The sequence below is a fragment of the Gobius niger genome (genome assembly GCF_951799975.1).
Source record: "Gobius niger genome assembly, chromosome: 8".
In the NCBI taxonomy this organism is placed as follows: domain Eukaryota; kingdom Metazoa; phylum Chordata; class Actinopteri; order Gobiiformes; family Gobiidae; genus Gobius; species Gobius niger.
The window spans coordinates 13585294-13611369 of NC_136859.1; the positions used below are offsets into that span (position 1 = coordinate 13585294).

The 26076-nt window shown below is 40.5% G+C and overlaps 3 protein-coding genes across 3 annotated transcripts; all 3 read right to left on the reverse strand.

Annotated features, from left to right (window-relative positions):
- Positions 1-2478: 2478 nt before the first annotated feature.
- znf687a (zinc finger protein 687a) lies at positions 2479-11258 on the reverse strand. The gene is given in 11 exon segments (XM_079560748.1): positions 2479-3332; positions 6149-6251; positions 7092-7204; positions 7272-7406; positions 7489-7651; positions 7722-7898; positions 7975-8159; positions 8242-8442; positions 8444-8740; positions 8851-10485; positions 11192-11258. Coding segments are annotated over 10 exon segments (3564 nt in total). The 5' UTR covers positions 10465-10485; positions 11192-11258; the 3' UTR covers positions 2479-2756.
- Positions 11259-11396: 138 nt separating this feature from the next.
- Positions 11397-14597, reverse strand: LOC306966106 (26S proteasome non-ATPase regulatory subunit 4-like). Its single transcript, XM_079560747.1, has 10 exons — positions 14540-14597; positions 13910-14050; positions 13718-13832; positions 13545-13631; positions 13386-13454; positions 13083-13298; positions 12882-12990; positions 12665-12799; positions 12255-12310; positions 11397-11735 (listed from the first exon to the last, which is right to left on the reverse strand). Exons 1-10 carry the CDS (start codon positions 14563-14565, stop codon positions 11568-11570), a joined length of 1122 nt encoding a protein of 373 aa, XP_079416873.1. The 5' UTR covers positions 14566-14597; the 3' UTR covers positions 11397-11567.
- A 2023-nt stretch (positions 14598-16620) lies between these two features.
- On the reverse strand, positions 16621-25397 carry LOC306966453 (phosphatidylinositol 4-phosphate 5-kinase type-1 alpha-like). The gene is made up of 16 exons (XM_079561219.1): positions 25274-25397; positions 23593-23627; positions 23409-23501; positions 23180-23310; positions 22986-23103; positions 22762-22914; positions 22383-22682; positions 21837-22066; positions 20690-20773; positions 20562-20610; positions 19670-19754; positions 19425-19595; positions 18332-18464; positions 18193-18255; positions 18024-18128; positions 16621-17949 (listed from the first exon to the last, which is right to left on the reverse strand). The coding sequence occupies exons 1-15, from the start codon at positions 25311-25313 to the stop codon at positions 18032-18034; spliced, it is 1782 nt and encodes a 593-aa protein (XP_079417345.1). The 5' UTR covers positions 25314-25397; the 3' UTR covers positions 16621-17949; positions 18024-18031.
- Between the last annotated feature and the right edge of the window lie 679 nt (positions 25398-26076).

Sequence of the window (26076 nt, forward strand, 5' to 3'; positions counted from 1 at the left end):
CTCAACTACCAAGAACAGATGACAGCTTAAGGAACAGGCCACCGTTTTACCATACTGAGCTTAGATCATTTTGCATGCTCTGGGTTCACTTTACTGCGTCCGCACAGTAAAGTGAAGATATTACTGCGCGGCGGGCGAAGTGCTCCTAAGGTGTAATTACGCCTCACAATATAGTTCCCCTTTTTATCCGCTTAGAAAATCGACATGTTTAACTCTGTGTGACTAAACTTGGATCGTGTAACTACTCACATAACCATATGCTTGGTCACTTCTAACTTCACCCTGTTTGGCCCCATAGAGGAGAGGAGGAGAGGCTAAATGCTAACAACATCTTTGGTCTTTTTGCGTGACTGAGGGCACGCACAAAAACCAGACAGGTACACATCAACTCGTCTAAGCTCAGGTAAGAACATAGCTCAGTATGGAAAAACGGTGAATAGAAACTAGTATTCAGTGGGTTTATGAAGTTTTCAAGCCTCTGACTCTACACTGATTATCGTACAATAAAAATCGGAATAAAATAGAATATAAAAAATAAAGAAAAGCTTCTAATTGAGCCTGAGTGTAGTTTTTTTTTCAAGAATTAAATAATATACAATACAAATAATAACATGACCTTTCGCAGTCATCATTCAACATATAAACAGGAGCTAGTAGAGGAGGAGAGCTATGAATACTTCCTGAACCCACTGCAAGTATAAAAGACAATGATTTTTCAGATTAGTAGCAGGTTGTGGTAATGCTACGAAACAAAACTTAACACCTGTGTCAAAGTCTATCAGATCAAAACACGCCAAGCACACACCAGAGTTGAAAGTGAAACATGAAACAAGTCATAATTCAACTCAAAGGGGTTATAATAGCATGTGTGAGATCGTAAAAAAACATCCAAGTTTATTCCTCAGTAAGGCAGTATCTTAAAATCACATCCAGTTGTTTTTGGTTTGTTGAAGATAGTGCACATGTGCTAAAAGATCAGTGCATATTACGGGCTCTCGTGTTTTTCTCAGGGGGTGATGTCACTGGAATCAGACTTTTAGATTCTGTATGTTAAAAAAGTTAAAAGAAATATTTCATTCTGTATGTTCTATAAAATATTAGTAGAGAGTTTAATTTCAAAGGACATGAAACATTTTCAACAGACATAAAGGCAGAACAGCGTGAACATTGCACGTGCCACATGTCGTAGGCTGGCCACAATAAAAGGCCACTCTGAAATGTTCAGTTTTGCTTTATAGAGCTCATGTGTGTGATGTCATAATATAGCAAGAAATTGAGCTGCTCTGTCTTTAGCAATAAAAAGCAGACGCGGCGTTCGATCCTAACGTATGTAGACAGAGAGAGTCCGTTAGCCCGATCAGTGTATTGTATGTAATGTATCCCTATAGCCGTTAGCACTAGCCAACAGACGTTGGAAATTCTGAAAGGTCCAGATGTTTGCAGTTATTGTTAAACCATCGACCACAAGTAGGTAAAAGGCTGGTTAGAAATCATCAAAGAAGGTACAGACCTTTTGAAATTTTACTTTAGATACAAATTAGCGTATTAAAGTGTCCACTCTGAGCTAAATGCTAATTCAAGTTAAGTTTCTAGTTATTTTGGAGTTGGACAAACATCCAATGGCCACTAAACATCATCCTATAATATGTTACTGATGTAGAAATCACAGAAATTATTTAAATGACCTATTCATTTATATGGACATGGAACATCCTATTTAAATCTGGTCCGCGAGCCGCCAAAAAAATGTTATTTGTAGGAACAAGCTCAGAGAGCTAAAGGCATTGCTATGACTTCTATGGCTATGTCTGCAATGTTATTCTTGTTTTAATCTTTAATTTGCCCATTCATTTGAGATTCCATTTCTTTTTAGATTTAAAGAAGAACAAAGTAACTTATGCCCAGAGAGTCCATTAGCACCACTGAAGGTAAAGTTGCATGTTGCGTGTTTTACTTTTTACTCATTAATTGTCCGTGAGAGTAAATACTAAGCTGACAGAAAATACAAGGGAGAGAGGGATATTGTACATCAAATTACACAATGGAGATCATTTTTTTCACTCAAACTTGGCTGTAAATACTGTTCAAGTGGTGCAAGCCCACAGTTAGCTTTGCCCGTTAGCCTGTTAGCTTCTTCTTCGTGATTCCATTAGTGTGTATTGGTGACTCCGACCCAGAGGCAGGAAAGCTGCAATTGGGTTTTCTGGACAAACCTTTTGGGGGGCGACTTATGGTAGAGAAATAAACATTCAAATCACAGGCAACAGCTCTAGTGGACATTAGTGCAGTCTGCAGGCTGGCTGGAAGCTCCCTCAAAACTTGTGACATCTGTGGTATTGTGCTGTGTGCAGAACTAAACATTTCAGAGTGGACTTTTATTGCAGACAGCCTAAGGGACAACTGAGCAATACTCATGCAGTCTAGTCAGCAGGAGACGTGTGCACTAACACAGATTTAAACAGATTTGTGAACAATATTTGAGAGGGATTCAGGTACAGCTCTTGAAAAATGGAAGCAAAAAAAAAAAGCATTTATATTTTCGTTCACTATCGTTTACGGCCTGTTGATACAGTTTTCTTGCTTGGAAAGAGAAATAGAAATTCACCTTGAGTCAGATCTTGTGCTCAGAAAGAGGGGAAAAAAAACACATCTGTTAGCAAAGTCTGTTCACAAAGCTCTGATGAAAAATGATTCAAACCTGTCATATGCACTTTAAATTAAGGCACTTAAGCGATTGTCACTGCTCACGTGACCAATCAGGCCGTTTTCCCTGTGTTTCTTGCGTTAATGAAAGCCATACCGTGAGTCCTGAAGTGTGTGTTGAGATCAGCCGACTTCTCAAAATGCTTTCCGCACACCTTACAAGCCAGCGCACCCTCTCCGTCGGGGGCCTCCAGTGCGGAACAGCCGAGAGCGCTTTTATCCTCGTGGTTTTCGTCTGTTGAGGGCGCCGGACACAATTTGGGCACCTCCTGGTTTTCCGAATCTCTCACTTTGTGGACGATAAAGCGGTGGCGGGACAAGGAGTGGTTTGAGGTGAAGCAGACCCCACACTGTAGACATTGCTGAGTGCTGCCTCTTGCTTCTTTGCGGTGGACGCTAATGTGCTCGAGAAACGCGGCCTGGTCCTCGCTGGTGAAACCGCAGGGGGCGCAGCGGAACCCTTTCTCCGTTTCAGATGTGGGAGCAGAGGGCGTGCGCCACTTCTTTACCGGACTCGCCCCGCTGACCGTCTCCTCCCCCTGCTCTGATTTTACCGCTGCTCTCCGTCTGCTCCGAAAACCAGAGCTGCCATCTTGTTCTGAAGAGCTGTCCGCCTCGTCGCCCCCTTCCTGCAGTTCAGAACCAATATATTCATTATTATATTAAGTATGTGTTGGCCTGTTTTATTTGTAATGTCATTCTCAGTGTCCAGAGGGGACTATACGGAGTTTAAAAATGTTAAAAATATGTATTTCCTCCCCCTAGATGTTCCAGCAATGTCCTAATATGTAGAATGAGCTCAGACCTATTGACCACAACTGCCTGAAGTGCCGTCATGCACAAGCTTAATATAGAAGGTGCAGTTACACGTATGACCTGAAGTGGCAGTAGTGAGTATAAAATGGCCAACTTGCATCTAGCCCCTTTAAGAATATGGCAAAATGTAAATCTGGATAATTTAACACACAAATAGAGTGCAATAGAGATTAGGGCACTGAGGTAAAAGGTCCTTTACCCTCTTAAGCCCTGCCTGAACCAAGGTTATTTTCTTCAGTTTGGCTTTACTCAAATCTAAAGGGCTTCTTGCGACAAAATAAAGAGAAAAACGAGGATGATAATGCAACTAAAAAATGCCAAAAAAGTGGCAAAAGAGAAAAAAAAAAAACAAGACTAAAGGGAGATGAAAAAGCAATGTAAAAGCCACAAAAGAGTTAGCCTGTTCTCAGGTACTGCGGTTTCCCCTAACACTAAAAACATGTACAATAGGTGAGAATCAATGAATTGAGTGAGTGAGTGAGTGAGTGAGTGAGTGGTTGGTGGTGATAAAAAACGCAGCGACAACTTTACAAAAACGTTCCGACCAGGTTTTCAAATGAGGCGCTACACTGGCCTATATCATCGAGAAGCTTTTAGATTTGGGTAGAGCCAAACTGTACAAAATGCACTTGGTTTAGTCAGAGGTTTGGAGGTTAAGATTGAATGTAAAGTGGGACTGTGCAATAGGGGTCGTGGGGCCTTGAGTGGGGGTCCCCAGATAATTTCAAGATGAAACAAAAAGATAAATACAACTGTTTTTGTATAGTTTTTTGTGTAAAATACCCTATTTGTGAAATCCATTCAATTCATTCCATTCCTTATTCAAAATAAACTGTTTACATAGTAACCTCATTTTTAAATATTTTTAATGTGCTAATTTTTTTTTTTTATTGTTTTTTCTGTGAAGCATCTTTGAGTGTCTTGAAAAGCAACTAAAATGTGTTATTAATATTGTTATTATTATTATGAAAGAGACAGTAACTTTATACAACTTTATACATTCCCTGTGTTACTCCGTATACATGGCGTCTTGTGTTTAATGCGGGGGTTCTGCAGATGGAAATTAGCCTGAGGTCATAATCTGGCATATTTACATGTGTAACCACCGCTGCCAAGACGTGACGCGAGACTTTACTGGGAGCATGTCTCTTCGTCTCCATGGAGATGCTGATTAAAGGTAGCCAAATGAGATATTAAATAGGTCAGGTCCTCATCCAAAGCCATTCACGATTATCCAACGCAAAAATAGCCTAGGTGCTAACTTTTCCCCCCCCCAAAGATTATTGCGTAACTAAGCAACATAAGAGGAGTTCACCCTGGAGAGGTTATGGTAGTCAAGATGAACTAGGGCCCCGCATGAACCAGGCACATTATCTCCAGTTCGGCATTACCCAAATCTGATGAAAAAACAGAAACTCCACAAAAGAGTGATCAAAGAAAAATGACAAAAAAGTGACGAAAAAGCAACGAAAACATGACAAAAGTGTAATTAAAAACATGAATCGAAATCAATCACACTTTACTTTAGCGGCACAGACACTTTGCTTAGGGACGAACACGACGTTAAAGCCAAGAACTATTTTACTGTCAAACTGGTTTAGTTACACAGTTAGGCCCACGAAAATAAGTTAAAATGTAGGAGAATGCAAAGAAGCAAAATATAAACTTCGTAACGTTCATTGTGTCTACTTGTGTTCTAGTATCACTTTTTTGGTTCGTTTTGTCAGACATGTAAAGGTAAAAGATCTTTAACATCTCTAACCTTAGTGTCTGACAAAACGAACCAAAAAAGTGATACTAGAAGCAAAATATACTTCTAAAAAATAAATACAACCCCTAAATAACCTGCTTAAATGCGATCCAGGTTTTGATGCGGGAGGTCCAGGGACAGCATTTAAGGAAATTACTTGGTTGTTTCAGCTCAAATAAATGATTTTCTTGCCATTTTTTTTTTATTTTTTATTATTCATATTTTCTCTATTCCCCCCCCCGTGCTTTTACCCAATTTCCTCCCAATTTTTCCACATTTTTGCCCCATATTTAACCAAATTTTTCCTAATTATTGCCTAATTTAATTTATTTATTTCTCCCCCTTTTTTCCCCAACTTGTGTCTTGACATTGGCGTTTGGTCGTGACGTATGTAATGCGCCCGAGTGAGTGAAGCAGCTCTCAGCGATGCTCTTGGGGGCACTCCTTGCGCATTCCAAGGCTTTAATTTTAATTTCTGGATATTTGGGAGCCAAGCCAGGACGGATTGATCATTTTAACATTTTTAAACCCCATATAGTCCCTATTCTTCTATTTAAATGTGCACCTTCCGGAGCTTTGTCATACAGTGTTCATGTTTCCTCTTTGTAGTGAGTTATTTGGCTTTGACGTTAACATTTCATTTCACAGCTCTCACTTTGCGGAGAAAATATTAGGATATACATCGATGACGATATTCAGCCTAAATATATTGGGATATGACTTTCGCTCAGCCCTAATCCCTGGTCGAGCTGGTCATTAAGAGCTTGTTCTGTATTGCTGGCAGCAGGATGTTGTGTGCAAAATGTTGTGTTGTTGTTTTGTTATGTAAAGGTTTTGAGGCAGACTTATGAAACAAACAGACAAAAGCTGATGACCCACCGTGATGAAATCCTGGTCCCCAACATCGAGGCTGTGTCGAAGCTGAATGTGCTTCTCCAACATCGCCCGGCTGCTGAAGGTCTTCTTCACGTCAGTACAGTACCTGAAAACACAACATGCAGTTAGTCGCTTTAGACCACTTGGCTTTATTAAAAAAATGAAATGGCTTCCTTATCAGAAACATCTTTGAAACACAAACTTTCACAGTATCAGCAGGAGCATCTGCACAAAGATTCATTCTGGTTGGTCTGACATTGTCACAGACAGAATTACTTCACTTTGATAAATCAACTGAGCATTGTGTGCAGGTTGTTTAATATTGCAGTTAATATATTGTGTTTTGCTCAGTTCTAATGTGAGACATGTAACAAAACGACAGAGAAAACTACACATCAACACCTCTGAAAGTGTAATATGTAACGCCCCCTGGTGGTGCTCACATATATCTATTTTAGACCTATACTTTAGTTGGCTCAATTACTACTTATTATCCCAGTGGTTTTGGCATGTCTGGTGCTTCACTTCGCTCATTCTGGTGGCACTAAGAGGCCAATTAAAGAGAGTCTTTTATTTTAATTTTTTTATGTTTGATCTACTTTTGAGTTAAATTATGTTTAGAAATATGTTTCAGTCCAATTGAGACCTGGTCTGTTCATCGACTGAAGCAGATTGGACACGTATTGAATTCTGGAGCAAAAGGAAGTGGCTTGGGTCCCAATTGTAAAAAAAATATTGTTCACAATGTCATGAAAATATCCAGAGGCAGATCACAAATGGTCAAAGAAATCAGAACTGGGTCACTTTGGCCTGCAGGCTGAATATTATCGATATCTTTTAGTCTTGATTTGAAGTTTTATATATTGCAGTCCACTTTTATACCAGGTTCACACTTTTTTAAGCACTCGGTTCAATAATAGGGAAAAAAGAAAAAAAAAACACTCACTGGCAGCGGAAACTCCGAGTGACCGGTTTGTGTTTGTCTCTGATGTGTCGTCTCAAGTTGGAGGTTGTGGAAAAAGAACTTTCACATTTGTTACATGGAAAATGCTTCGATGCCTGTGTATAAACGTAAGGCACGAGTCACATCATCCAGATTCCCATTATGACCTGTGTATGTCAATGATTTCTGACTGCTTGCCTTTTTAGTTGTGTTTGTGGCCCATTCTTCCCCTTCAGAGCTTTCCACCTTCACAGAAGGTTGTGGATGGGACAAGGTGATAGGAAGAGATGACTCTTGTTTAACTTTGGCTTGATGACTCTAAAAAAATAAAATAATCATGAATAAGGAACAGAAGATGAAATGGGTCAATTTTTTATATTGTATATTTTGAGAAACGTACCTTTAAATGGTCCATTAATGAGGATCTCTGAGAAAACTGTCTGGAGCAATCTGGGCATTTGAACACATGCACTTTCTGGTTTACTAAATGCGTGTCAAAGTGGATATAAAGCAAGGATTTGTGGGTAAAAACAGTGTCACACATGACACACTTGTAGATCAATCTGCAAACATAACTTTAGTTACCACACAAACAATACAGGAAATGTAAAAAGTATTTAGACGCAGTCATACACAGTCTGGTTCTCCTTCATTGTGGGGTGTTGTGCACTGATGTGGGTCTGAATGCTGGGGGCAGATTTAAAGGCCATTGGACAAACAGGGCATTTGTGGAACACGTCACAATGAGCCTGCTGAATGTGTGACTTCACAGAGTTTAGGCTCCCAAACACCACCAGGCAACTGGAACATCTGCACAGACCAGATGTGACTGATAAGAAAATAAATATACACAAGCAAAGCATCAGCAGCAGCACAAGGGGGTCACCTGTATCCGACACGTCGTGCGAAGTGGATGCAGGTTTCATCCAGGTGGGTTTTGAACACAGGGGCCTTGGCGCTGCCTCCACACTCAGGACAGACATGAGGAGCACTGTTCTGGTGGATGCGCAGATGAGCCGCTGCAAAGCAGCTGTTTGATAACAGCATCGGAGGAGAACACTCTGTGCAGGACTGGCAAAGTGAAAACAAGAACACTGGCTGTGATTCATGAAGATAAACACTGTAATTTATCATTTTACAGTTATAAACTCACAGTTGTCTGTGACGTTATGACTTCTTGAAAATGCTTAGCCACCTCCTCAGGTTTGCTGAACTGTGTCTGACACTCAGGACATTTATTATTGCTGTACTGCACTTCCTCACTTTTCTTGAGAGTTGATGTGTTTACGTTGCTGTGGCATAAAAGAGACGATGGTGCTGCAGAAAAAAGTTCCATAGATGAGACATAACCAATCAAATATGAAACATGATTTTGAGAAATGTATTAAAGACAGACCAGTAACTGTCTGCTCCTGCTGGCCGATCATCTGCTCAACTGGAACAGGCTTCATTACCAAGTGTGAGCACTGCATGATCAGGCCCTTCTCTTTATGCTCCCGGGCATGTAAAAGCAGACTGCATTTGTTAAAGAAAGCCAGGCGTTTGGCACAATGATTACAGGTCACTTCGATCCTCAGCGAGCGCCGGTCGTAGTGTCGCGATAAGCTCTGCTCCAGAGCAAAGGAGTCACCGCACTCCAGACATCTGTATCCCTGTGGAAACCCAGAACATTCTTACACTATAACCAGATTTAGAAAAAAAATCTTTATAGACATTGTAAATTGATTATACACTATATAAAAATGATAAGATCAACATTTACCTGAGCAGGCAAAGAGAGGCCCCACTCCGCCAGGCGAGAGGAGTTCAAGTCTGGTTTATAACTGGGCAGCAGGTTTTTGTTATTTAAAATCCTATTAAAAGCCTCCACCAGATTGGTCTGATTTTTCGATATGACGGCTCCAGTGTGATTGACTATCGATGCTGGTCTGCTGCTGGTTAGAGGAGGCAGCAGTGAGGAGGACGGTAAAGGCAGGGTCACACCCCTAGAGACAGGTTTCTGTCCCAAGCTGCGCAAAGTGATCCCAGCAGGAGTAACTTTAGCTGTAGGTTTAGAGCTGCTGTTGGATACGGAGGGCATTTTTAGCTTAGTTCCTTTAACCGTGTTTTGCGATGCTTTGGACTGCTTTATCGTTTTCCTTCGGGGCCTTGTGTCACCCTCAGATAAAGTTCTCACAGCTTCTGTCTTGGCTCTTCTGCCTTTTTTAGTTGCAGCACGAGCAGCGGGCCTTTTCATTTTAACCTTGATTGGACCCAATGAGGATGACTCTGTTACTCCACTCTGGGACGTGATATTCTCAGAAGCATTTGTTATTTTTTCCTCAACCTCACAGTTTAAGTCCTCCGTTACCCCACTTTTACATGCTTTGCTCTCTTCTCTACCTCTTGGCTGCTCCGTACATTCAGAGTCGGCATGTGGCGGCTCGGGACTTGGGGTTTTCTGGCGAACCATCATCCCCGTCTCACTGGGGGGTGGGCTTTCAGGGGAATCTCGCTCATCAATAACATGCTCTGGGTACTTTTCATCTTTACCCGACGAGGGGAGGGTGAGCAGTTGAGTAGCGAGGGAACCTGGGGTATCTGACTGCACTTCCTCATTACTCTGTTGCTTGTTGTTGTTAAAACCAGGAGAATTTGATGCCTGAGAAGCATTGGGCACAGATGTTTTGTCAGTGGATTCGCCTAAATCCAAATCAACATCTAATTTGTGCCTTGATTTTGGCTCTGGAGGCTCTGGACTCTCTTGAATCACCAAGGACCCCTCTAAGTCAGAATCTTCCTCATCGGATTGGTCAAAATTATTCATTTTAGTTTTGAAATTGAGGGATGGCACAGGTAGGTCAGTTGTCTTTGTGCTGTTGCCCATGGAGGACTGAAGGGCTGGACTCACTAAGCGAGTTAAGGGCGGACAAGTGCGGTGCTGATTAGTGACGCTCCCACTTGATGATAATTGAACAAGTGGTTTTAAACAGTCTTCGGTCTCTTGTGAGCTTTGGGGCGGCAGATTCCCGTCACTCCCTTTACCTTCATGTTTCAAAGAGGTTGCCTGTGGTTTTGGTCGTGTATTGGACATCTGGTTTGTGTCAGTTGCTGTCGGTCCATTGGCCACACTTGATAAATCTTCAATATTGCAAAGCTGTGGGGCTGTAACATGGCAATCACTGTCGGGCGTTTTGAAATCACTGTGAACACGCCTTTCTTTGTCGACCCCCACTGTGTTCTTCACAATAACGCTGACGGCAGGAGCATCACTCTTCTCTTCGTGGCTCGCAGCCTCACTTTGCTCCTCCTCGGGACTCGACTCAATGGCCTCAATGTCAGGGATATCAAAAGCTGCCAGTAAGTCGTCAAAGTCTGGGGTCTTCATGTCTCCCATTTCCAGGGCAGCAGTCGAGCCCTAATAAAAACACAGTGATTTCATATAAATGGAAGAAATAATGATGTAATGGGAAAGAAATATACACTAGTTGTTGTTACAGGATTTTAGAATCAGATGATGTCCCTGTCTGTGTCTATAGCTAAATAGAGATAGTTTGTATGTGTTATTTTCCTTCTAAAAACAAGCCTCAACATTTCATAAAGAGAGGCAATCAAATAACAAATATCCTCACTCAACAGTGTCGTGGCAGCACGTGCATACCCTCAATAGTGCAAATATCCAAAGATAGCAGTCACAAATTTGAACCTTGCCATTCATTCAAATACACTGAAAGATCACCGCTCCAGAGACAGGATGTTGTCTTGCATCGAGGCACATGCACGTCATTTACGTTTTATTAAACAAAAAGGCACGGTTTGAGTGCAGTTGGTTTGCCTGACATTCAACTTCACAATTATAGTTCGATCAACCGTAAACCGTGTTTCAAAGCGTAATTTTTTCAAAGTTTGGGGAGTTTATAGGAGCTGTGTACAACAAGTGGGCGCTCATGCTAACGGCTAGGTTAGCCATTAGCATGAGAATCGCATGAAGTAAACGCGCTCTGGCGACTTTGACAGGACTCTACAAGACTTTAAAACGACATTAATCTTATCGCTGCACAGCCCTACACCGCGATAAACCAACTTTGACGACTCGAAATACAATAAATTCTGCATCCAAATACCTGCAACTTTGCGATGGAGATTGCGGACTATCGCTACTGGCGCACTCGTACTACGTCATCAGATTAAGCGACACAGCAACCTGTCTGTTTTGAGCTGGCAAGTTTTTATTTATCCATGTTCAATTCGGTCTAAACGATTAGTATTTAATATGACATACTCTTATTCTGTATTAACACAAGTGACATAATGAAACAGCCATTTCAATGATAATGATTTGTAGCAAAACCCAATTTATTAAAGTATTTGTATGTTTAATTCGTACAAAACAAAAACGAAGAGGTGAGGAAAGCAGACAAAATGCCACAAACATTGCTAATTCAAAACATATGTATAACAGCTTGCAGTCTCATTCATGACAGTAATTTCAGGGAATGTTTATTTCTTTTTCTCTTCATCCTTTTTGGGGTCAGGTTTCGGCGTCTGCGAAGCCAAAGATCCCATTGCATTTCGAATGGCCTCATTACTGGGGTCAACACCAGGGAGGCTTTCCAGGACACTCTGCAGAAACTCAGGGTCTTGCATGACATCATAGTCTTCCTCTTCCTGAATAACAGGGAGCACCCAATTATCATTTACAGTCGTTACTGCAGTAGGGATTTTCAAATGATTTTCAAATGATGAATCAATTGATTGTGTTGAAAATAATTCACCTCCATCTACAGAGGCTTCTTCTCGCTCTTGCAGTCAATGTAATGTACTTTAAATAGGCCTTAGTCTTACATATGACGTCAACAACGAGAAAAAGCTTCTGAAGATGAAGCGAAACACCTCAACATCCTCACGGTTGAAGCCACTGCCTTAGCAACGGCAGTCAAAGGGGCAAACAATGGAGTTGAATTGATTGACACATGTGCGACCGCCGCACCTTGCGCCAAATTTCAACCAATAAATTGATCAATTCAAAGCGTGACGTAGTTTGTTTGCCCCTTCGTTGCCAAGTTGGTCATGGCCATGGAATTGTCCGACCGTGAGGATTAGCCCAAAAAATCTCTACTATATTGCTGGAGAACTAAGAGCTAAAACAAACGTTACTGAATTGTTACAGTAGGTATGGGAGAGTACCTTTGTTTCAGTGGAGTCCAAGGGATCTCCGGTGTCCATGCTCTCGGCACCAAACTCTAGAGGAGAACATCAAAAACTGAATACGAGTCTAAAGGTTCAGAATATTAAGTTTGTTATATAATACACTGCCTGGCCAGACAAAGTCACAACCTGGAATTAAGTTTGCAAATAGCTAAAAGAAAGAAAAAAGGCTTCAATTGGAGAGATTAGAGCATAAAGATTGGAATCTAAAGTGATGGATGGTCATGTGCTTTTTTTCACGCAGAATTATTAATGTGTGACTGTTTATGCCAGGCAGTAGAAGTGTATTTTGTCCAGCAGAATATTACAACAGCTGGGGATGTTGAGCGTTAGCATTATTCTAATATTAACAATTATTTGTTCTGTTTTAGTGTATAATGTTTGTATACCGTCTGCTCCCTGCATGGACATTTGAAGAGCATAAGCAATCTGCTCATCCTCCGTCATGCGGCTGAAGTCCGGTAGAGCAGTTGTTCCACTGTCTGACTGTGGGACTGACATCTTCAAAAGAGTTGCCTCAGATTCTGCCAAAAAATAAAGTATAAAATAAATGTATGGATGAAAAAAAGGGCTTTCTTGTTACATGAAATCTGGAAAGTCCCCCACCATCTGCCACAGGGGAAGAAATGCCCGCCTCAGCAGCTGAAGTCACAGCTGCTCTCCGTGCTTCATCTTCTTGGCGTTGTCTCTGCTCTTCCATAGACACCCTCAAAGCCTAAAGAAGTAGATGGAAAAACTTGAAACATTTATGTAAAATGTATGCCTAACTTTACAATTTAGATGTGAATCAAAGCAGTTATATCTTACCAAAGCTAGTTCTGGATCAGCACTGGGGTCAACTCCAAATTCAAAGTCACTGGCACCCAGACCCAACACTGCACCTCCTTCTCCAGCCAGGATCGGGGAAGACAAAAGGGCATCAGCCAGACTTGGTCCTGGTGGCACTGTCACCAAGTGAGAACCTGCTCCTTCTTTTCCATTTAATGTATTGATGAAGGCTGTCAACTTCTCTGTGTTAAGCTCCTATGCAGAAAAGCAAAATTACAAAAGCAGTCACACAGGTTGTTTTTCTTTGATTATAATAATTAATGTTTTGATGCATCGACATACCTCTTCACCAAAGTTAATAATATCAACATTGACTTTCTCTTTCTTTAAACGCTTTGCCATCTTCACCAGCTGAAAAAAAAATACATATGTTACTGTTGCTGAAAATAATCTATCAATAAAGAAAAGTCTCGTAGGGATGTAAACACAACAAAAACGTACATCCTTTTCATTGTCCTCCACAGGGCTGCCAACAAAAGCAATGATGCGCATCTTGTGGTTTTTGCCTTGCCTGTGCTTCAGCGCCAGCTACGGAAAACAACCCAAAAGCACTTTTTAACATAAATTACAGACAATAACAGAGGACAAGACATAACAAGTGCTTCTGAACTGACATGTGCCACCCTGATGCCTGTGCAGAAGCTGATGTTTCCTATGGGCTGAACAGCATGCAGTTTGGACAGTATCCTCCCAGTGTCTGGAGTGAGAGTTGTCAACACCTCACAGTTGCTGCAATTAAAACCAGATACAAATGAGCATATAAATAGGGGGAAAAAAATACATCTGCCTAATGTGTCATGTCTTACTTTGCCATGGTGATAAGCCCCACATTGTTCTCCGGATTAGTGCGAGTCTTGGAATGACACACAATATTTACTGCATCCTGCTGAGCTTGGAGCCTTGTGGGCAGAAAGTCTCCATTACGCATGTACTCGCTGTTGTCCACACTTAATGAAAACATAAAAAGGCGATTAATTAACAAGGATATCACAAAACAGTTGAAAAAATAATAATAAATGCGTACATTATAGTTTTGGTAGGTCAACCAAAATGTTTTGCCATCATCCGTGTGTTTTTATTGGACAAAAACGAAACGCTTACTATTATTGGTGAAGTTTTCTTTACTTATTTAGGCAACTAACCCATCTTAGGTTCTTTATAATCTGATTGATGTGGATGATGGACAGATGCAGGCTCCATTCTCTGAGGTTTTAGTACGTTACTCTTTATGTAGCTGATTGTTTGCCTGTTAAAACACAAATGCTGCTTTGCTAACAGTGACTCAGGGAATACATTACAGCTAAACAACGAGCCTTTACAGATTCACTCACACAAACCCACTCAACGGATAAACGGATAAAGAAACTAGAAAACGCACAAACACACTGACTTATCACAATGTGTGGTATAAAATGTTATTTTTATATATTTCTTACCAGACCATAGTGCTTTCGAGCACCATCTTGACGGCTTCACCTTTCAACTCTGCGTCATCACCGGGGATTATGGGTAATGTATTTCAAAATAACTGCACGTTCCTGCAAGTAAAACTGAAGCTCATTTCTGCTTGTTTATTGTTATTTCTGCTTGTTTATTGTACGTTTCATTTATCTTGCTAGAAGCCAAGCTGTATTTTATTGTATAGGTTTATGCAGTGTTTTGAAAATGTGAATTGGATCAAGCTACTTTTACTTATATATTAACTTGTGTGTATTAACCTATTAAAATACTTTCGTAATTTGTTTCATAAGTTAATGTTTTGTTTTTTCGTATTTATTTTACAGCTGACATAAGCAAAAACGGCATCACTTTATTTGATTATAACTTGTTACATTGAAACTCATTAAAATTTAGTACAATGTAATGTGCTCTGTAACAATCTGTACTAACTTGTACCTATGGGTTACATAAACAATGGAATAAGTAAGGATTATAGTACTTTGTAAGTACATAATATAATAGGACAAGAGACCCTTACGGTTAGGGCTTAAAGCTGATTTTACTTCTAGCTAATTATTTTATCCTCCTTTAGTATATTAACTCAAATGCTTGTAGGGAAAACAGTGTGCAAGAAATAAACATATGTATCAATTTCATGAACTTTCAGGCTATTTTTCTAGCATTTTTGTGAACGTGATCCAGAAAAGTGGCCCTGCAAGTTATGAAATTTGTCCCCGTAGAGAATTTGGATGCTACAAAGATATTAGGAAAGTTACGAATGAGTTTGGACCAATATCAAAATATCAGGTATAGGACCTTTAAGGTTAGGGTTTGAGTTATGTCTTATTACATTATGTACAGTACAGTACCTACAACCTACTAATACATATTATTCCATTGTGTATCTAACCAACCCTTAGGTACAAGTTATTACACATTGTTACAGTGCACATCACATTGTACTAAATTCAGTTTTAGGTACAATGTATCAAGAGTACTGTAAAATAAAGTGTTTCCGCAAAAACTACCTGATTACTTAAAAACATTAAAAGTTTAATAGCAGATTGGGTTAGAGTCATCCACTGTGGTTGGTTGTGTCTCTCTCAAACTCACGCCATGTGTATGTGTATAGCCAAACTTTGCCACCCTGCAGTATTTAATAATTGTGATGTTGTGACACATCCAGCTCAGCAGTGTTGTAGTTAGATCAGAAATAAATCTATCAATACATCACATCAATAGAGAGAGAAAAAACAACTTTAGAAAATATGTTTAATCCTTTAAAATCATGTCACCACCACATAAATAAAACATGGCAGAATGACAGACAGCACATGAATGAGAAGGCATTTCCGTGACTTTTATGTACATATGCACAATTTACACACAATAAAAATATAGTAATCGAAGCATAGAAGACAACCAGCAACACTGGCAATGCAGCCACGTGAACATTCATGTAAAAAGCATGGGAGATTAACAACCCACAATCGTTATGGAAAGAATATAGCCATTTCACATCATATCGAAACACGAAATATAAAAATGAATTTATAAAACCTCCCCTTCATAGGCAGCACATGCTATAAAGTTTCAAAACTCCTTCTGTCAGTTTACAGTAATCGTACAATCATTGAAGGAACAGAATACAAAACCTCCTCAGCCACAGCAGTCTCTAATAAATGTACTCTTCTGAAAATGTCACGGATTGTTTTTATATTGCGTTCATTTAAATGCATTGTAGAGTCCAAGTCAAGAACATCTGGCACACAATATCACACTTCTGATATCAAACCTGACTTGTCGGAGCATTTATGTACATGCAATTCATACAGCACTTCCACTGTACACAGGACAAACCCTTTAGACAAAATACAGCATGAGATTGTATTACTTCAGAACCTTTAGATGAGATTATTTTTTTATCTGTAATTCTCGGGAGTGTTTTATCTTTGGTGGCTGTGTAAATCAAATGAATCAAAGGTAAGCACTACTCAGTCAGTTCAAGTATAGCAAACTAATCTACAAAGTGAGTAGCCAGAGCATATATATACTTCAGTTTAAAATGCCAGGCCTCTACAGATATAAATATTATCTGACAAAAGATTTCCTGGAGGGTAAATCTCCAAACACAGGTCTCTCCCAGTGTTCCCAGTACTTCCCCTTAGTGCTGTGACCATGACTTATATCTTTGGTGCCTCAACATCTCAGTCCTATGTCCTCCATTGTGCTTTTCACAAAGACTTTCTCTCCTATATCCACACCTCACATTGCCCCAATCCGTTTAGTACAACAATATAATTAGTTGCGATGACTTGGAAGAACAATTTTCCTGGAACCACATCTTTTTTTCATGAAATGTGAAGGGTAACAGTCAAACTAAAAAAAAAGATCTTTCTTAGTGTCTAAAACAGAAAACAACCTGACACAAGCAGCACAAGACGACATTATTACAAAAACTAGTTCCACGCAGTCAGTCATATTGGTCCGAGAATGGATGGGCAGGGCACTATTTCTGTTACCAGCAGAAATTACTCCTATAACCAGTGCATCCCGAGTACACATTCAAATATGTTGTATTGTAGCCAAGATTAATCGAACTTCCTTGCATACAACCACTTTCTTTAACTCTGATGACCCATTGGTCTTCACACAAATGGCAGTTTTGAAGAGTTTGGCCGCGGTGAATAGTGATAAGGCAGGATTCAGCGCCAATTAAACACCAACGAATATCCAGTTGGTGACCTGTGTCTTTAAGAGCTACTCTCCAGCACGGTTTACAGCACACACAGTTATTGTAAAAAGAAAAAGTAGCTTTCCAAGTGTATAAGGTACTTCAAGAATACATAGTTGATGTACATTCAGCAGTGGAAAAGGATGCCCTTCAGCGGAATAACTACAAACTTATTCTAAACACTAAAGCAGAGAATACGTGATAATCATCTTTAAACTGAATGGATTTGTTCCAGCTCATGAGGTCAACCTACTTCATATGTTCACCTCTGCTCAGCCTGCCTGTCCACTGAGGACTGAGTCTGACTTAAATAGGAGCCAATTTCTTCTTCCTTCTACCCTCCTCCCTTCACAGAAATGTCGAATGAACCATTTTCATCAAAGTGAGAGAAAAACCTTCATTTCGTTAATACTATAAAGCTGCCTCTTCAGATCTGTGAGAGCGCTGTTTGAGTTTTGCACAGTGAGAGTGAAGGCTGAGGAATCCTGCCACGCGTCTTCACCATCAGGTCCAGAAACGGCTCACTGTAACGATCTCTTGCACTGTGCCTCATCACTCAGCATCAAACATGAAATCCAAGTGGAAGGAGAGGTGGCTTACAATGTCTTTTCTTTCACACATCCACCACATCGTGACGAAGACCGTTGTCGCATGGCACTGCATTAGTCTTTACTACAGACATAATCACAAATGTTATATTGGACTTCATACAAATACAGAGCTCAAAAGTGTTTTTTTTGACTTACGAAATGGATTAACAGTTCGTCTCGGGGAGAATATCAGAAAGTGAAACTATATCCTCATTCCCTGACGAGTTGCCCGTTACATTTGCAGCCCCGTCGACGCCGAAACTGGAACATCAATACGTGGACGTTAGATCAATTAAAATCATCATTAAATTTGTGGCAGCTTTACCTGTGGAAACCAACGTGTTCCTGTTCTGTGTTATCAGATTTGTGCACTTCCACCCCTACAGATCTAAAAGAAAACAAAAGTAAATTACCATACAATAAATCATGCGCTAAGTTCCAGGTTTATGGTCGGCGTGAGATACCGGAGCCGAGGAGACGAGGCAGTGACTCCCGTGCTGCCGACTGACGACATGGAGAGATTGGCATCAGCGTCAGCAGGGTTGTCGGTCGGGGGAGGAGTTCTGGGCAGCAGATCTGGCCGGCCAGACTGTACAGCTAAAACAGAAGGATATCACCACTTATTTACAGGTACGCAGTGTCTTCAAGAACTTTTCAAATACATTTTAATTATTTGTATATATATATTTAAATAGTAGCTTAAACTTTTACCCAGAACAACTAAACTAAACGACCTAGTTTGAAACAAAGTAATCAAGGAAGCAACAGTGAGTAAACAGTGATCGGATTACTTTTTGGGAGTAAATCCCACCAACACTGTTTACAACACAGTAATCACATGGCACAAAGGTCCAAAAGCACAGTATGAAAGTGTAATAACATGACATTTGTATTCAAGTAGAAACATGACACACACTGGTTTCATGATCATATGATTAATCATAACCCTAACGGTGAGAGTAAACATATGGGATTCCCTTCCCTAATCAATGCTCTTTCCCTTCCATGTTTTCACGGTCACCGGCCTTTTTCAGCACCATCATCAGCTCAGTCCGAGGGCAAGATCTACCTTCACTAGGCCTTGTGTAGATTTCAACTATTTAAAGCTATTTTTCTTTAGGACTAACTTATGCTTGACATTATAGTGTTATAGTTAATCTACTACAACAATTAAAAACCTATTAGTATTAATTATTAGGTCTGTAGTCACCATTTCCTGCTTAAGAGCAGCACAAGGGTCAAAACAACGAGCTTTGTAATCACAATCTATGATTCAGGCTGAGATCTACTGGCCACTTTTTTTCTTCATTAAAACATTACAATTAGACATAGTAAAGGTAAATGTGAAAGTATGAAATTGGTATTCAGAGCCAAAACAGCCAATTCCTTGCTCTCCTGTGCTGTTTTTGAACCAGCATAAAAGGTCAGTGATGAATTCCATAATTCCATTCACTGCCCCTTCATACAGTAATGTACAGCCTCCAAATAACCTTCCAAATAATGTTATTGCAACATTTTGAATTTGGTTGCGATAACAAACCTATGTGTAGCACTCACCAGCATCCCCTTCAGACTCAGTGCTCTTGAAATTAGGGTGGTAGACTATTCTGGAGTCGATAGACAGCTGTCCGGCTGTGTGAGAAAGAGGAGTGGGACCCCCGAGTGTTTGAGCCCTCCTGAGCCCGCCCTGTCCTCCACCGCGACTCTTCTTGGACGGGGATGCTTTTACTGGAAACAAACATCAAAAACAACCTCAAATATCATCATTACTTTTAAGACGAAAGTGCTTAAATTGTGCTTACAAGGTATTTTCCTAAAGGCTGTATTGCACATGAACTGTTGAAACCGCTCAGCATAGAAGCCAGGTCTGTGGACCGACACGGTGTCCTGCAAAGAAAAACAAAACAAACACCAATAGCATCAATATTAAGTGGTTACATTTTTAACACAATTACACCAAATGTCTGTGTAGGCTCTCAGTCGTACAGGAGGAGTCGATCTTTGATTAAGGTTCTTGAGTCATCTTCTGTACTCTGTAGTTGAAGTGTAGGATGTTCTGCCTCTCATTCATCCGCCTCTTGGATGAGAGGCGAAACGTCCCACACTTCTTATAGAGTACAGATGATGACTCAAAAACCTTCATCTAAAAATTACACCAAATGTTCAGCATGTTAAGTGAGCTAGATTCTATACATCTATATATCTCCAAATTTGGGTCTCCAAATGATTAGTTTCATCTAATACTTACAATAGGTTTACAGATTGTGTTTCGCCAGGACATTACACAAATTTCACTCAAGATTATGTGTGTGCAGAGCTAGAGAGGAGGTACTATCACAGGGTTTACAGACAGAGGCAAGTCAAATGTAGTACTTCTTAATGCTGAAATACTATATTGTAATGCCACAAACGCAGAAAAAGATTTGCAGACATTTCACCAGACAGAGGAGAAAACAGGCAACATTTTAACAAAAAAAGCGGTCAATATCAGCCAAAACTGCCACTTGTTTTAGACCATACAATTTGTTATTTTTTATGAACTTGTTCAGTAAAAAATGTTTAACAAATGTCAATATTTAAAGCCAGTTTGAATCCAATTTAAGGCCTTTTTTTTTTATGACTTTCAATGACCCGCAGAAACCCTTTGACCAAAAATTGCATTCAAACAACATCCAAGAAAACAAGTACTCTTACCCCATCGTGAACTAGTGCTTTCCAGGAGTGCTCCAGCTTCTTGATAAATCTATCAAACAAAACGCACTTAAATAGGACATAATCAGACCTTGAGCCCAATGGCAGGAAACGGAGCATTTGTCACTAACCTGTAGGACTGTAAGATGTCAATGATGCCAATGTAGATGAGCAGCCTCTCTCCTTTCGAGTTACGAGAAGGAATACCCCCCATGCTGGAAAGACAAGTCCAGAGCGACAGCACTCTGTATCATTCGACTGTTATTGCACACTCAAAGCAGGCCCTGAGCACTGGTAAACACGTGATGTGTGAGCTGCAGGGGTGGACAGTCTGTACAGTTCTTTAAGTGATTCAGTGCTAGCTTTGACAAACAACTGCGAACCTCCAGCTTGATGTCACTCCAACATTATACAATAAAAGAGCTGTTTTTAATGGACCTGATTAACTGGTCTCTCAGCGCAAAGGGTTTTTCACAAATAAGTGGGGCCATGGAGGAGGTTGTTTGCCCTGACGGGACTTTCACTGCTGGGTTTGCCATGGATGCATTTGCCTATCGGTCCTGCAAAGATATTTACTGATTTGGACTCTTGATAACAAGGTACTTGCTTATTGGATTAGGGGCTGCCCTGGTTTATCGGAAAGTTGGGAAGTCGACAGCTTGCAAAGAGACCCCGCTGCTGCCGGTTGAAATTAAAGAGTACTTTGGACCGAGTGACGGATTTTACACCGGAAAGCAATGCACAGCGATGAGCTGTTATGCAACCTGGCAGCTCGCTGTGGAGACGGACAAATGAAGGTGGACTATATCTTGGCAGGAAAATGGGATGAACTGTGGAGGGAACTACCTGCTCTGGAGAACTGAACCAATTCTGAGACCAAGTAAAAGCTAATATAATCAATTATACATTTATGAACTAGGAGGTTTCAAGCAGCTGTACCTCCATCTCTCCTACGCAGTCAACTTTCCCCATTCATACCAAGTCACGGAGCTAAGATAAGGATAAGGACTAAGGCTGTGCGACTACATTATAAACACATTCATTTCACGGAGCAATCCTTCTGCGTCTGCGTTCATGACTTTTTCTCAACTCCCAGCCCCCGTCCTCCAGTCGACAGGCACCTCATGTACTGTGTATTTCCCATGTCTTGATGTTTTTCTGTATGTGATTTGCCTTGTTGATCGTTGCCAATAATGCACACTACAAAAGTTGATCGATTACAAATTCATCAGGTCATAAAAAGCCCTTGTGACAGCAATAAGAAACGACAGGACTCACTGGTCTTCAGAGTCTAGGGCCCCTTTCCCACGGGCCTCTCCCTGGATGGACTCCATGGCTGTGCAGTAGAGGCTCCTCTGGGCCTGGGGTCTTCGCTGGTCTGGGGTCACGGCTCCCTCTGACCCACCGCTGTCTCCCGAGTTTCCGCGGTCTCTCTCCCGATTGGCCTGGTCCATGTTGTGAATCCCCATCAGGAGACTGTAGTCCATGATCTTAAAACTCTGCAAGAGCTAAGTTACACACAGACATGTCAATCAAATAGTGCGAACAACAAATCACGCTGGTGAAACTGACACCTTCTCAACAGCACAGTTCACGTAACAATGTCTCAGCGGTGAGCAGAGAAATCTTTTGTTGATGCTGAATGTCTCATAATTGTTACTCTTCAGTGTTTTTTACAGCACTACAGCAAAAGAGTTTCTGCACAATAAATTCTTAGCATATTTGAGTTTGTGCTCTCTTTGTTTAAAGAACAGTCTTGGTTTGTATTAAAAAGCTCTTCTCTTCTTTGTAAAGCCACTACGTAAGTACAAAGAGAAATCTTACCAAGCAGTCTCTCTGTATAGTTTTGCTCAGAGCATTGTAGTTGTCTGCCTCCAAAAGAAGCCCATCGGGCAAGTCCTGAATAAAGTCCAGATCTTTGTAAATGGGAACAGCCTTCTCTCGCTCTTTTGGGGACGCTCGTCTCTTGTAGGTGGAACCCTTGAGGTCGTACTTAAGGTGCATGGGGATGATCCGAGGCAGCAGGTTGTTCATTACCACGATGCGAATGTTCTTCCCTCCAGCCTGAACGCAGTACAGCCCATAGAACTTTGGAAGCAGGGTGCGCTTGTTTTGATTTATATTCTGAAAGAGACAATAACATTAACAAAAGCGATGTCTCTTCAGTCCTTCAACTCACAAACATATACTCAACATTTCTCACCATGAAGTATCCAGGCAGCAGCTTCTGAAGGAACTCTGCCTCTTTGTGTTGAACTGTTTTAATAATGAACTCATCGTCACTCGAAACATAGAAGAGTGATCCACTAGCCCCAGGGTTAGACAGCTCAATAAGTGGCTCATTGCAGAGGGAATACTTAAAAATAAAATAAAAAAGACAAAAATTAGGCACTGAGCAGCAGTAAAACTGCTTCCAAAAGCACTAACCAGGTAATCGTCTGGTCGAATTCCAAACAGTTCTCTGAAGTATCGAAAGGCGATAGGAGCATAGGTCTTGAAGCGAAAGTCACTGTAGTGATGAGCAGGCGTCAGGTTACTGCCTTCGCTGTAACCAAAGACAAAGACATTCAGTAAAATAAAGAAAAACAACAGCGTTATGTCAACTCTAAAGAGTGACAAACCCGGGAAAGAAAATGCTTTCTACAACCACGAAGTCCTGCATAAGTACGTCTCTTTCAGCCTTTTGACTTAAGCTGCCAACTGTGTGAGTGATGCCCAGCTGAATCGCTCCTTTAAGGGCTGAAGATGTAGTCTGGGGAAAAAAGCATATTCTGACACATTGTAAATGACACTGTCCTAACATAGTGTTTCTTAAATGAGGTACACTTAAAATACAGGTCAAAGCCAAACCTTTTTATAAGTGGTCTCTCCTGTGGTGGTCTCGACCCCTCGATGACCAATGGTCTTCTTCATGCTCTGAGTTGTGCCTGAAGAGCCAGGCATCTGTCATGTCAGAGATGAACTTGTTAACTTATGTCATGACCATTTAATTAAATTTGTTTTGTTGATTCACAACATGGTGCACATTTCTTACCTCTGAAGGAGCCATTTTTCTAAAACTGCTGGTGCCTGAAAACAGCGGAACAGTAAAACAGAATGAGTAAAATATATTTGATGGCCTTGCCTTAACAATATTTGTTAAAGACAGTCAAGAAATATACTATTTCATTTTGGAGGTTATTTCCAGCTCTGGCCGATTACTTTGAGGCCCAGAATAAATATGGGTTGTGCGCTGGATGTTCCAGATTCACAGGCTCCCAGCAGATATGGCCCTGCCACAAGCACTTCAAAAACACACTCCAGTTTGATCAACCTACTTTGTGACTGACAGTTATTATGGTGTAATAAAAACAAGCCTATGTCAAAGTCGCAGGCGAACATCAGCCCAACACCTGACAGGCAATGTCAACTTTAGCAGCACTGCGGCTGGAACAGTGACTGAACTTTTAAGTTCTGTTAAAAGACTTATGGGAATTAATACATGGGCTGAATCTTGGAATGCCATGCACGTCATTATCAGGACAAACGGTGGCCTGCAAGGCACAATGGCCAAGGATTTATGCACATTCACTCTATTAGAATTGTAAAATGTCCAAATACATAAAATTGTATAAAGCAAGACTGTAATCGTCTCATGCAGTTTCTGATCACACACAGAAACACACGCCCATGCCAGTACCTCGCTGCAAAGCTCTCCTCCAGAACTGAGTCCTAATATCTGTGGACATGTGACCAAATAAATGAGCACTGCACACAGCAGTACACACGCAGCAAAGTATTAAGTCCCGTGTTTGCATATTGGTGGATATCACATGGTAATAAAAAAACAACAACTCAAATGTGTGAGGTACAGACATGAGCAAACTATAATCAGGATTTGGCTTGGAACCTACAGTAAAGCAGATTCTACAAGGAATTGGATTAACCCAATTAGCTTGTCATAGCAAAACAATAGGCAAACCATCTGTCCATCTATGTCTGTAAAACTCCGTAAAATCCATCTCTGGAGCAACTAATACAGGCCAGTGTGTGCATATTCCGTGTACTGTTGAATGACCAGATTTATGTTCTGTCTGTAGATGTACAAACTGTACCAGTGTGTATGTTGATGCTAACAAACTGCTGATTTAGTAGCTGAATGCAATAATGTGAGATGTGTTGTGTCGTAGGCAAACTTATAGGACACAGAAGCGGTGGGGGTGTAACCACATGAGGGAGAAAAGATAACTGCGGACCGCTATCTGAAATTGGGTTAGGTTAGAGGGCCTAATTACAATCAGCCTCAAAACGATCCCATGCCAAATAAACTCCCAGTGTTACATCTGTGTCCTAAAATATCACAAATTATGATTCATCGCTTTATTCAACGTGGTCAGGGAACAGTTATATCCATGTTACCGTTAGTTTGGAGGTTTTTTTCTTGTAACACAATATCGGTCGAAAGGAAACATAGCTAAATACTTGTATCTGATCGGAAAAACACTGTTTAATTCACTGTGATGTCCTTTCCCCTCCTTGTTAAAGTTAAGGCTTTGATTATTTCCTTTATTTGTGATAGAAGCTACGCTGCTAGCTACTCGCGCTAGCCACCCGGCTCCGACGGATCTGACCAAGCCGCGACCGCAACATATAAACGAGCCTCTTCAACGGACTATGATCTTCAGACCGATAAAATACAAGAAAATGCGACAAGATGGGATGTTTTGATTAAATACCTGGGGCTGTTGATCCCGAGTCTGTCCCAGCAGTCGCCATTATGATCTGCTCACATCAACGGCGCTAGCTCCCGATGCTCAAGGCTCCACAGCGGCCTCTGGAGGGAGAGGCTGGGACTGCACCGCAAAATGTTCACGACTTGGCAAACTTGAGACTTTAAAGTTTTAATAAAGTACATTATATCTATGGTACATGCACACAGCATACGTCTAGGCCAACATTCGAATACGTCTGTTTTCTCAACATTTTATTTTAATTTGAGATTGGTGTCAAACAGTGTTAATTTTGATGTAATGAACAAATGTAATTCAATTAGAGTCGAGATTTAGTTAAAAAACAATGAAAAATGTTTTGTCTACTTTAGTCGACTAAAATTGCATGTAAATTTAATCGACTTTGCATTTATAATACTCATTATAATCATATTTAATCCTGGTCCTCTGCTTCATGGAGCTGCTCCCACATGAACAAAGCTCAGAGCTGCTCCTTTGGCAGTGAATTTACATGATATGAGGCTCTTTCAGACTGTCAATAGAAGTTTAGATGATTTTAGTCTCTCCTTTATATTTTTATTTAGTCTTTTTATTGTCGACTAAAATATATAGACATTTTAGTCATAGTTTTAAACTTTTAATTTAGTTTTAGTCCAATTTTAGTCGTCAAAAATATCACTTTGACAAAAATTAAGACTAAATATTTTAGTCAACGAAATTAACACTGGTGTCAAATATCAAATATGACTATTTTATAAGTCAAAATGAATTCATGCATATTTTTAGGCCTGGATAATCAAACTTAAATA